The following is a 13,490-nucleotide window of genomic DNA, read 5'->3' as shown; positions in this document are numbered from 1 at the left end:
TGGGAACCGGTGGTGTTTAGTTACATGAATCTTTAGTTACATGAACTTCCTACGGTAGTTCTTGGAGCAAAAGTTCACAGTGTGGGTCTCCACGTGCTGCTCTACCCATCCAAGTGGGAGCTGCAAGTGAATCCTGCCTGCTATCTGCCATTTTCTTCTGAGACTAGAGAATATTTTTGAAAAGTATTAGCAATAGTTTCTGTATGTTTCTTTTTTCATCACAGGTTCTTTCTTGCAAGATTTTCTTTCTATATGAGTAAATTAAGGTTACATCACACAAGAACATCTTCTGACTTCTTGTTGTAACATGAGCTGTAGCCAATGGTAAATCTGACAGTGTGAGAAGTATTAAACATTAAATGCTTTAATATACTATGTCATATAGCATAGGTGTAAAATAAAAGACCCAAATACGTAAGAGAGTTGTTGAAAACAACCATTGTGTTGCCTTATAACTGAGAGTTAAAACTTGGATTTCTTGGGGCCAGAATATCTAGACATTAATTATGCATTTTATGTGCATTATTTTTTGTGTACAATTCTGAGTATACTTTTTTAATTTTGTGATAGTAATGTGCAGTATTAAAACACTTTAAAAATTAAAATTTCTGCACTTGTTTTTTTTAAATGGCCAGCCAAAAAAGCTTCCAAATTTCGAGACTGGTTGGACTGCAGCAGTATGGAGATAAAACCCAATGTTGTCGCAATGGAAATCTTAGCATATTTAGCGTATGAAACTGTGGCACAGGTAAGAATTCTAATCTGTCATATCGGGCCACACTGGCTGGTTTTTCTTTATCTCTGCCCATGATCAATTCTTCTTCTCCCTGCTGCTCTACCAGTAATAACAGCCATGAATTCTCTCCTGTGGCATTTACATCATTTTCTAAAATTTAGTTCAGTTATGTGTCTCTGCATCCTCAATTCAAGTGGATGGTAGGATAAAAAAGAGTTTCTTGTACCTTTATCTTAATGAGAAATGGAATCCCTGCATGCTTTTTCTTGACATTGAACTCAAGTCCACATCTGCCTTGTTTAGAGATTATTTTTGAGCTTTGAAAAACACCTTTCTACGTATGTGAGAATTTAGGAGTACTTACCAAATTCTGGGTCTGGAATCTCGCCCTTTAAAAGACTTTCTCAAGATGTGGTCTTTAGACCACAGGCATCAGCATCTCCTTGGTTCTTGTTTAAAATGCAAATTCTGGCCAGGCGCGGTGGCTCTTGTCTGTAATCCCAACACTTTGGGAGGCTGAGGTGGGTGGATCACCTGCAGTCAGGAGTTCAAGACCAGCTTGGCCAATATGGTGAAACCACATCTCTACTAATAATACCAAAAAAAAGTTAGCCGGGCATGGTGGCAGGCGCCTGTAGTCCCAGCTACTCAGGAAGGCTGAGGCAGGAGAATCATTTGAACCTAGGAGGCCGAGGTTGCAGTGAGCTGAGGTCGCACCATTGCACTCCAGCCTGGGCAACAAGAGCGAAACTCCGTTTCAAAAATTAATAAAATAAAATAAAATAAGCAAATTCGTAGACTATATGCTTAAAACAGACCTACTGAATTAGAATCTCTGGACTTAAAGCCCAGAAATCTGCACTAGTGACTGTGAAATAAATTTTGAGAACTACTCTCCTAAAAAGTCAGAATATATCATGACTAGGTCCATTCACCAGTCAATGAAAGTGTGTGCTCATGTCTACAATATAGATTTTTAGGCAAGCAGGATTATCAGTAACATTCAGAATGTATTGCTTTTAGGTTTGCCACTTCAGTGGCATTCATGATTATTTCTAGCTATGTGACTTTCATTCTTCTGGTCTTCTAGTTAGTGGATCTGGCTCTTCTTGTGAGGCAAGACATGGTAACCAAGGCAGGGGACCCCTTCAGCCATGCCATTTCTGCAACCTTCATTCAGTATCACAACTCTGCTGAGGTAAGTACAAAAAAAATCTGTCTTAAAACATTTGTGAATTTTGACACGTATCTGGTATTTACATTAGTGGTTCTTTAATAAAGATTATGCAGGAGTGTATAACCTTCAGTCAAAGAATCTTAATACATTAGACGTTCAAATAAGTATTTAATTGAGCACCTACTGTGTGCCAGGCCCTGACAGTCCACTTAAGACAATGACTTTTTTCACGTTTTTCTTGCTTCACTTAGCTTTCCTAGCCCTTCATTGAAAGGGATAGTTGCAAGGCATTTCTTATTTTTATGGGAGATGAAAAACTGAATGTTGGAAAAGTCATTTATTTCTTTGTGCTTCAAAAGATAAGAGGGTTATCATTATTATTCACATAATAATCCCTGGCATTTATTGATAACTTTCCATTTCAATTATTGATTCGTCTCTAAAAATGATTTAAAGAAGCTTGTCTTCATTCATCTTGAGTTTTTAGATTGCCCCTACTATGTGAAAATTATATTCTTTTCTGATCTGGCTTTGCTATGGGAACCGTAAAGTTTTCTTTCCAATTTTAAGGCTCTGTATAATAACTGTGCACCACTTTTAATATACAGAATATCCTCTGTAAACAGCATCTACCTCAAAACCAGAAGTGTATTGCAGTGTCTTGAATGTATTTGCCAATATTTGACCCTTTTCACTAACAAAAACAGCAGTTTCACGTAATTCAATCGAATATCCATAGATAAGACAGCAAGAAGGTTAAGTTTGCATCTACATGTAGAGTTGTGAAGTAAGTTTTGGATCAAGTTGGTTGAAATATATAACCTGAAAATGGCTAAGCTCTGTTTTATAGCCATACCTTGATTACACATTTCTACTCCTTGTTAAATATCTATAGGCAAGGATAGTGGTTCAAATCATTTCTAAGAAGTAGTTGTAATCTTCTTTAGGTCACTGACCCCTTTGAGAATCTGATGAAAACTATAAACTCTTTTCTATAAACACATTCACAAATTTTGCCTACAGTTTCAGATTGTTCAGAGACATTCTGAAGCCATTCTATGGATCCAAGGGATCTGTGAACCCTATGGACCCCAGGTTTAAATTTCTCTGCTCTAGGATACATAGAAAATATGTTAACATATATGCCCATATAGCATCTTATTACAAACAAAAGGACAATTTAACATTTTCTTATGCCCCTTGGAAAATCAAATTGGCTTGGAAACCAAATAGGGATTAAAATGTTTATGCCCATTAAAAATCCATTTTTTTCTTAGAAAAGGTCATACATCATTATCAGTCAACATACAAAAGTCCCTAAAGCTTACTTAGTTGATTAATCACTATTTGTTTTCTTTATGTTACAAACCCAAATTATGATGTCAAAAAACACCCTTTAAAATGTCTTTGATGTTTGTTCACTTTATGAATATGTGTATAAGTATGCTTTCCATTAACATCAGACAAATTTGTTATAACATTTCTAATTGAGAAAATTTACTGTGAACACAACGGGCCTAGTTTTCTTTTAACATTCAAGTGATTGCTTGCATGCCTAGGAAAACTCTTTATTTCCCCTCTTTTCTTGGTTCTCCAGGGTGGCCAAGCTGCCCTAGGCAACTGCTCAGCAACCGCAGCCGCTGTTCCCAGCTACCCAGCAGTTGAGAGGAATATCCTATATGTGCTGGATTTCCTGGGCTCTCTGGGAGGTGGGAGCATGAGTGTCAGAGAGCCTCCTGACAAAATATGTTAGTATAAGCCTCAAACTTTTTTCTGGCTGTCAGACACCCCTCCTCTCCTGTGACTGGTAGTCAAGATGAATATTCAGAGACTGGAAGTCTTCCTTCCTGCCCTTTATCACTTGACAAAATCAGCAGCTAACATCAAGGGCCTGTACATCAAATACTATACCAAATTGAGTCCAAAGTGGATCTCTGGAGACTGATGTGATCTCTGTTCAGGGAGACAGGATATTTTGTAAAACAAATAAGCAAATAATTGAACAGTTTAAGATGGCATATACTGGTTTCCAAATGAGTGACTCAGACAGAAAATACAGAAGTTTAAAAAAAACAAAATAAAAACCTTCTCTAGTTGCAGTCAAAGACTTTAGAGAGAAAGCTAAGGTTAAAAGAAAAATAGGACTATGATAAGGTAGAAGTTAGGATAATACTCTAGGACTCAAAGACAGCATAAGTACCATTTTAGAAGGAGAAAAAACCCAACGCTGTTTAAAATATTCAAGGATTAACGTTCATTAAAGAGGAATAGTAGGCATTTGGATTAGAAAATTAAGGCTCAGATTATATAGAGTCTTAGACTGCTAGAGTTAGGAAGGAATGAATTGTTGATGGTTTCTTGGCTGAAGGGTGAGGAGTTCAAAAGGGTGTTTTAAGATCCAAATGGTAGTGCCATGTACAGTGGATTAGAATTGGAAACTCAAGATGTGGGTTAATACACAGTGCATTTTATTTTAAGGGGTATCATTCTTGAGCACTAACCATATAAGGAACTGGGCTGGTTAAGCTTGGGATCTTACTAGATTAGCAAGTTTAATATTAATTCAAGTTAACTTTCTAGATTTTCTATGTTGCCCAGGCTGGAGTGCAGTGGCTATTCGCAGGCATGATCATAGTGCACTACAGCCTTGATCTCCTGGACTCAAGCCATCTCTCTGCCTCATCCTTCCATGTAGCTGGGACTACAGGCACACCACTATGCTCAGCTATTTTTTAAAATACATTATGAAGAATTGTGGGCCAGTAGTGCAGTTGGTATGATTGATAATGAGGAAAATGTAGATTAATAATACCATACATTAAAATGATTTTGAGATTTTTATTTGCCTGTGAATTTCTTAGGAGCCAATATTGTGATGTGACTGATAAGGAATTTTTTTAGTATTGGGCATCATCCTATAGAATGGACATTGACACAGTGGAGCATGTCTAAAGGAGAGTAATGGGAAAGGGGGCAGGTGTCTGAAGAAACTGAAAAACATTTCTTGTAATAACTGCTGGGATGAACTTGAGGTGTTTGACCATTAAAGAGAAGAGGCTATGAAAGATAAGTCTTCAACTATTTAAAAGTACTTCTCCATAAAGAAAGAACAGACTTCCTTGAACATATCAGTTTATGCATTCTCATGTTGGTGAGTATCTGGACTGTCACCAGTTTCTGAGGTATTATGAATAAACCTGCTATGAATATTACTGTGCAAGTCTGGAAGGACAAATGCTTTTGTTTTTCTTAGGTAGATGGCAGTGAATGAAATTGTTGGGTCATAGAGTTAGGCATGTGTTTGGTTTTTGAAGAAACAGACTTTTTTTCCAAAGAGGTTGTACCATTTTATACTTCCACCAACAGTGTATTAGAGTTCCAGTTGCTCCACAGCTTCATCAACATTTGGCATTGTCATTTTTACTTTTAGCCATTCTAGTGGATATTTTCTGATAACAGTTTAAGTGTGTATTTCTCTGATGACTGATAAGGTTGAGCACTTTTTAATGTATTGATTGGCCATTTATGTATCTTACTCTGAGAAGTATCTCTTCAAATCCTTTACCCATTTTTTTTTTTTTTGCAGGCAAAGGGGCTGACTTTTATTACCAGTTTGTAGTTCTTTACATATCTTGTGACAACAGTCCTGTATCAAACACATATTTTTCACATATTTTTCTCTCAGTTTGTTAGCTGAGAAATTTTAAGTTTCTGATGAAGCCTAATTTATCCAATTTTTTTCTTTTTTTCTTTTTTTTTTGACAATATTCCGCTTGCATTTATTTACTTTTTAATTTTTTTTAATTATACTTTAAGTTCTAGGGTACATGTGCACAACCTGCAGGTTTGTTACATATGTATACATATGCCATGTTGGTGTGCTACACCCATTAACTCGTCATTTACACTAGGTATGTCTCGTAATGCTATCCCTCCCCATTCCTCCCACCCCACAACAGGCCCTGGTGTGTGATGTTCCCCACCCTGTCTCCCAGTGTTCTCATTGTTCAAATCCCACCTACGAGTGAGAACATGCGGTGTTTGGTTTTCTGTCCTTGCGTTAGTTTGCTCAGAATGATGTTTCCAGCTTCATACATGTCCCTACAAAGGACATGAACTCATCCTTTTTTATGGCTGCATAGTATTCCATGGTGTATATGTGCCACATTTTCTTAATCCAGTCTATCATTGTTGGACATTTGGGTTGGTTCCAAGTCTTTGGTATTGAGAATAGTGCCACAATAAACATATGTGTGCATGTGTCTTTATAGCAACATAATTTATAATCCTTTGGGTATATAGCCAGTAATGGGATGGCTGGGTCAAATGGTATTTCTAGTTCTAGATTCTTGGGGAATCACCACACTGTCTTCCACAATGGTTGAACTAGTTTACAGTCCCACCAACAGTGTAAAAGTGTTCCTATTTCTCCACTTCCTCTCCAGCACCTGTTGTTTCCTGACTTTTTAATGATTGCCATTCTAACTGGTGTGAGATGGTATCTCATTGTTGTTTTGATTTGCATTTCTCTGATGGCCAGTGATGATGAGCATTTTTCCATGTGTCTTTTGGCTGCATAAATGTCTTCTTTTGAGAAGTGTCTGTTCATATCCTTCGCCCACTTTTTGACTGGGTTGTTTGATTTTTTCTTGTAAATTTGTTTAAGTTCTTTGTAGATTCTGGATATTAGCCCTTTGTCAGATGGGTAGATTGTAAAAATTTTTTCCCATTTTGTAGGTTGCCTGTTCACTCTGATGGTAGTTTCTTTTGCTGTGCAGAAGCTCTTTAGTTTAATTAGATCCCATTTGTCAATTTTGGCTTCTGTTGCCATTGCTTTTGGTGTTTCAGTCATGAAGTCCTTGCTCATGCGTATGTCCTGAATGGTATTTGCCTAGGTTTTCTTCTAGGGTTTTTATGGTTTTAGGTCTAACATTTAAGTCTTTAATCCATCTTGAATTAATTTTTGTATAAGGTGTAAGGAAGGGATCCAGTTTCAGTAACCAAAACAGAATGGTACTGGTACCAAAACAGAGATATACACCAATGGAACAGAACAGAACCCTCAGAAATAATACCACACATCCACAGCCATCTGATCTTTGACAAATCTGACAAAAACAAGAAATGGGTAAAGGATTCCCTATTTAATAAATGGTGCTGGGAAAACTGGCTAGCCGTATGTAGAAAGCTGAAACTGGATCCCTTCCTTACACAATTTTTTTCTTTTATATTTATTGCCTGTGTCCTGAGAAACCTTTGGCTACTCCCATGTCATGATGATATTGTCCTGTGTTTTCTTCTAGAAGCTTTATCTCTTTGGTTTTTGTATTTAGTTCTATTAATCTGGTCAAATTAAAATCCATTTATTGTATGAGTTGAAGCCAAATCCAATTTTTACTTATGGATATCTAGTTATTGCAGAACTATTTGCTGAAAGACTCTTTTCTCCCATTGGATTGCTTGAACAATATATCTAAATGGATTTATTTTTGGAGTTTCATTTGTGTTTATTTGGTTATAATGTAAGTCTTCAAACTCTGTTATTTTTTAAGCTTAATATGGATATGCTGTGTTCTTCGCATTTCTATGTAAATTTTAGAATCAACTTGTTAGTTACTGCCAAAGAAAGAAAAAGAAAAAAAAGAAAAGCCTGGTGGGATTTTGAAAGGAATTAGGCTGACTGCTTACATCAGTTTGGGATATGTTTTAGCAATACTAAGTCTCACAATCCATGAACATGGATTTTCTCTCTTTTTTATATTTATGAAATATCTCTTTTTATTACTGAAAATGCTGTACATATGAAGTCTGTTTATGTGATTGATTTAGCCATTCCAGCCATGTGATTGCTGTTTACATAATATGTTTTTCCATCCACTTCCTTTCAATATATTTGTATGTTTCTGCAGGCATACTTCAGAGATATTGCAGGTTTGTTTCCACACCACCATATTGAAGTGAATATTGCAATAAAGCGAGTCACACAAATTTTCTGCTTTCCTGGTGCATATAAAAATTATGTTTATGCTATACTGTAGTCTATAAGTCTGCAATGGCATTATGTCTAAAACATGTACATACCTTAATTTTAAAATATTTTTTAAATGCTAATTATTATCTGAGTCATTTGCATGTCATAATCTTTTTGCTGGTGGAAGGTTTTGCCTCGATGTTAATGGCTACTGATTGATCAGGGTGGTGGTTGCCGAAGGTTGGGGTAGCTGTGGCAATATCTTAAGATAAGACAACAGTGTGAAGTTTGCCACATTGATTGACTCTTCCTTTCTTGAAAGATTTCTCTGTAGCACGTGATATTGTTTGATAGCATTTACCCATAGCAGTACTTCTTTCATAATTGGAGTCAGTTCTCTCAAACCCTGACATTGCTTTATCAGCTAAGTTTATGGAACTAAGTCTAAGTCCTTTGTAGGAGTTTTTGTAGTTATTTTTTAAAATGTTCACAGCATCTTCAACAGATATAGACATCTTCTCAAGAAACCACTTTCTTGACTCATCCATAAGCAACAACTCTCACCCATTCAAGTTTTATCATGAGATTGAGCAGTTCAGTCATATCTTCAGGCTGCACTTTTAGTTCTCCTGCCATTTATACCACATCTGCAGTTACCTCCTCCACTGAAGTCTGGACCGCTCAAAGCCATTCATGATAGTTGGAATCAGCTTCTTCCAAACTCCTGTAAATGTTGATATTTTGACCTCTTCACGTGAATCACAGATGTTCTTAATGGCATGTAGAATAATGAATCCTTTCCAGAAGATTTTCATTTACTTTCCTTGGATCCATCAGAGGAATCACTATCTATGGCAGCAATAGTCTTATGAAATATATTTCTTAAGTAATAAAACTTGAAAGTTGAAATTATTTCTTGAGCTGTGCTACAGAATGGATTTTGTTAGCTATCGGGAAGACAATGTTCATCTTTTTGTACTTCTCCAGCAGAGCTCTTGGGTGACCAGATACATTGTCAATGAGCAGTAATTATTTTGAAAGGAATCTTTTTTTCCTGAATAGTACGTCTCAACACTGGAATTAAAATATTCAATAAGCCATGCTGTAAATGGATATGCTGTCATCTAGGCTTTGTTGTTCCATTTATGGAGCATAAGCAGAATAGATTTAGCATACTTTTTCAGGATCATGATTTTTAGAATGGTACATGAACACTAGCTAAAACTTAAAATCACCAGCTGCATGAGCCCCTGACAAGAGAGTCAGCTTTGCAGCTTTGAAACCAGGCATTGATTTCTCCTCTTCTAGCTATGAATGGCCAAGATGGCATCTTCTTCTAATAGCCATTTCATCTACAATGAAAATCTGTTGTTACATGTAGCCATCTTCATCATTGATCTTAGCTTAACCTTCAGGACAACTTGCTACAGCTTCTACATCATCATTCGCTGCTTCACCTTGCACTTTTATATCATAGAGATGGCTTGTTTCCTAAATCTTATGAACCAGTCTCTGGTAGCCTCTAACTTTTCTTTTGCATGTTTCTCATCTCTCTTGGCCTTCACAGAATTAAAGAGAGTTAGCACCTTGCTCTGGATTAGGCTTTGACTTAAGGAAATGTCATGGCTAGTTTGATCTTCTATTCATCCTACTGAAACATTCTCCATATCAGCAATAAGGCTGTTTCACCTTCTTATCATTTGTGTGTTCAGTGGACCAGCATTTTTAAATTTTCTTCAAGAACTTTGCCTTGGCACTCACAGCTTGGCTATTTGGGGCAAGAGGGCTAGCTTTTATCCTGTCTTGGCTGTCAACATGCCTCCTTCACTAAGCTTAATCATTTGTAGGCTTTGATTTAAAGTGAGAGACATGCAACTCTTCCTTACATCTGAAATACTTAGAGGCCATTGTAGGGTTATTAATTGGCCTAATTTCAGTATTGTTGTCTCAGGGAATAGGGAGGCCTGAGAGAAGAAAGATGGAGGAACAGCTAGTCAGTGGAGTAGTCGGAACAAACACTTTTATTAAATTTGCTATCTCATATGAATACAGTTCGTGGCGCCCCAAGACAATTACAATAGTAACACTAAAGATCACAGATCACCATAACAGATAAAATAATAATGAAAATATTTGAAATATACTGTGAAAAGTACCAAAATATGACACAGAGACATAAAGTTGGACACATACATGCTTTTGGAAAAATGGCACTGATAAGACTTGCTTGATTTAGGGTTACCATAAACCTTAAATTTGCAAAACTTACAACATCTGTGAAGCACAGTAAATCAAAGTGCAATAAAGTGAGGTATGCCTGTATTGAAAGATAAATATATTTAAAGTCATCTCTTTTAGTCAGCAAATAATTGGGTCTTGCTTCTTTATTCCTCCTTTCTGTCTGTATCTTTTTTTCTTTTCTTTTTTTTTTTTTTTTTGGAGAGAGGGTCTTGCTTTGTCTCCCAGGCTGGAGTATAGTAGCATGATCATAGCTCACTGCAGCCTGAATCTCCCAGGCTCAAGCAATCCTCCCACCTCGGCCTCCTGAGTAGCTGGGACTACAGGCATGCACCACTACGCCTAGCTAATTATTGTATTTTTTTTTGTAGAGACAGGGTTTCACTGTGTTGCCCAAGCTATTCTCAAACTCCTGGGCTCAAGCGGTCCACCCACCTCAGCCTCCCAAAGTGCTGGGATTATAGGCATGAGCTGCTGTGCCCTCCCCCCATCTGTATCTTTTAATTGTAGTCCATAATTCTGTGATATTTGATGTATTAATTCACGTGGTTGGATATAGGGTAACTTTTCCTATTTGTTTTCTGCTTATTTCCTCTCTTACTGTTTATCTGTTTCTCTTTCCTGTCTTCTTTTGGGTTGTGTGTTTTTTAGAAATTCCCTTTAATTTATATATTGATTTCTTTATGATATCTTTTTGCATCCTTTTTTCAGTAGTCATGGTAAGGATTACAATGTACATCCTTAAATGTTCAGTATACTTGGGAGTTGTTATACTGTTTAACTCACATAAAATGTAAGACTCTTGTGTATATATATAGGTCCAGGTCCTTTATGCTATAATTGTCATGCATACTACATCTATATATATTATAAGCCATAATACCATAATTTTTGTCTTAAATAATCTAGTGCGTTTTAATGAAACTAAGAGAAAAAATAGAGTTTCACTTGATCTTAGCCAAAAGGCTGAGAAGCAACTAAAAAAAAGAGCTTATTGTTTACCATTCCCATTGTTGTTTATTTCTCTTTCATAATTAGAGTTTTCTTGTATCATTTTTCTTTTCTGTTCTGCTAAATTTTGTTTAACATTTGTTGTAGTGCAAGTTAGCTAGTGATGGTTATCTTAGTTTTGATATTTCTGAAAAAGTCTTTACTTTTTCTTCATTGTTGGATGATGTTTCATTAGATACAGAATTCTATCTCGAAAGTTTTATTTTTCAATATTTTAATGATGTCATTCCACTTTTTTCTCTGTTGTTTTTAATCATAAGTCAGTAGGTTTCTATTATTGTTTCCCTGTGTCTAATGTGGTGTTTTCTCTGGATGCTTTCAGAATTGTATTTTTACTTTTGATATTCAGCTGTTTGGCCATGATATCCATAAACACGGTTTTCTTTGTATTTATCCTGCCGAAAATTCACCGAAATTCTTGAATCTTGAATCTCTTGAATCAAAGACAGTGTATGTCTTTAACCAAATTAGGGGACTTTTTGGCAGTTATTTCTTCAGATTTTTTTCTGCCTTATTCCCTCTCCTTCACTTCTGAAACTCCAAGTACATTGTATTAGTTACTTTGATATTATTCCATAGGTAACTCAGGTGCTTTTTAATTCCTCTTTTAATATTTTCTCTCTGTTCTTCAGATTGGAGCAATTCTATTGAACTTTTATCTTCTATACATTTCTTTCTGTCAGCTCCAATCTACTGTGACACCCAATCTAGTAATATTTTATTTCTGATATTTCATTTTATACTTCTAAAATTTTTATTTGATTTTTTATAGTTTCCATTTATCTATCATTATTTTTTATTTGTCCGTTTGTTACAAATGTATTTTATTTTGTGCTTTGGAGCATGGTTAGAATTGCTGTTTTAAAATTCTTGATTGCAAAATTAAATATGTGAATTTTCTTGGTCTCCATTGAATATAAGTCATGCTTTCTTGTGTTTTGCATGTCTGGTAATTTTGAGTTGTAAAGTGGACATTGTGAGTAATACATCATAGGCATTTTAGGATTCTGTTTTATTCCTGTGAATATATTGTTTTTATTGGTGGTGGTGGTGGTGGTGTTGGTATATGTGTTCAGCAGGGAAGTTACTTTTCTAGACTCACCTGTAAACTTTGAACTCCTCTTCAGTGGCAGCAACTAGAATGTCTTTTCATTTCTTTTTGCTTTAGTGAGATTGCATGCATTTCATACCATACAGGAAGAACTTAGGGGTTAGTAAAAGATTTGCGGAAAGCCATACGTGATGGCACTTGTTATTTCAGCTACTCAGGAGGCTGAGATAGGAAGATCACTTTAGCCTAGGAGTTTCAGACTAGCCCGGACATAGTGAGACTCCATCTCTCCCCACCCACAAAAAAAGATTTGGGTAAAATTTGTACACCGAATTTGGGGCTCCCCCTCTTTCTATTCTGTCCCTTTGGGGATTTCCTTTCTCATTCCGCACCTACTGTGATTGCCCGAACTCTGGCATCTCGTTTATCAAGGATCTAAGATTATATGTTAGCCACTCCTCTACCCACTGGATGCTGCCCTTAGGCTAAAACTGTAAAGACAGGAAATCCACCCACTGACATTCCCTTCTAAAAGTACATACTACCGTTTCCAGTTTCAGTCTGGTTTTGATCAGTCTTCAGTGCTTTCATATACTTGGTGTTTTTTTTTTTATTACCTATTCAAAGCTTGTAAGAATTTCAGCTATTGTACTCTGCAACTCATTCAGTAGCTAAAACTATGGTAACAAAATGTTACCTAAAAGACCTCTTCAGTTAATTTGATTCACAAAGTATGTGAGAAGGAGTTGTAATTAACCTAGTGATATGTATACATAAATTAATTTTTTATAAGTTTTTAGAAATTCTTTACATTTTTCTCCATATATTTAAACATTTCTTCCCAATCCTGTTGAAAACTATTAAATTGGAGTTATTTTACAACAAAGTTTTCCTGAGGAAAGTATTATCCCAGTCTATGTCTGTATTCTCTTGAATTTGAAATTAGTGGCATCAGAATTAATAATGTTCCACTTCAGAGGCTTTAATTATTTTTCTACTCATTTATACACTTCTTTCTATATTCAGACTTTTGCTATATTTTGAGTTTTACTCACTGGAAACCTCAGCTATGATGCTATAATGGTTCAAGTAATCCTGCAGATAATAATAAAATCTCTACACTCACTACGTGTATTACAAGCCAAGAAATTTGATGTATAGTTATATCTGTAATACTATTGTTGTAGCCTTGGACATGTCCCATATTTTCACTCTTTCAGCTATAAAATTGTGTAGGAGTTGGAAACATTTAGAATAGACCATTCTTATGTCCCATCCAGAGATAATAATGTATGAATCCTTGCAT

General features: G+C 35.9%; 1 protein-coding gene across 6 annotated transcripts in view; it reads left to right on the top strand.

Annotated features, from left to right (window-relative positions):
- Positions 1 to 13,490, top strand: part of SUPT3H (SPT3 homolog, SAGA and STAGA complex component) — a 557,715-nt gene that overhangs the window by 417,816 nt on the left and 126,409 nt on the right. For all 6 annotated transcript variants that reach the window (XM_063707642.1, XM_063707643.1, XM_019030076.3 and 3 more), the window contains 2 exons: positions 636 to 748; positions 1,827 to 1,934. In XM_063707642.1, the coding sequence (XP_063563712.1) occupies positions 636 to 748; positions 1,827 to 1,934 (221 nt within the window). The remainder of the gene's footprint in view (positions 1 to 635; positions 749 to 1,826; positions 1,935 to 13,490) is intronic.

The sequence above is a fragment of the Gorilla gorilla genome, chromosome 5 (genome assembly GCF_029281585.2).
Source record: "Gorilla gorilla gorilla isolate KB3781 chromosome 5, NHGRI_mGorGor1-v2.1_pri, whole genome shotgun sequence".
NCBI classification, from domain to species: domain Eukaryota; kingdom Metazoa; phylum Chordata; class Mammalia; order Primates; family Hominidae; genus Gorilla; species Gorilla gorilla.
The sequence above is the reverse complement of the archived record's forward strand: the minus strand, read 5'-3'. Positions and strand labels throughout refer to the sequence as shown.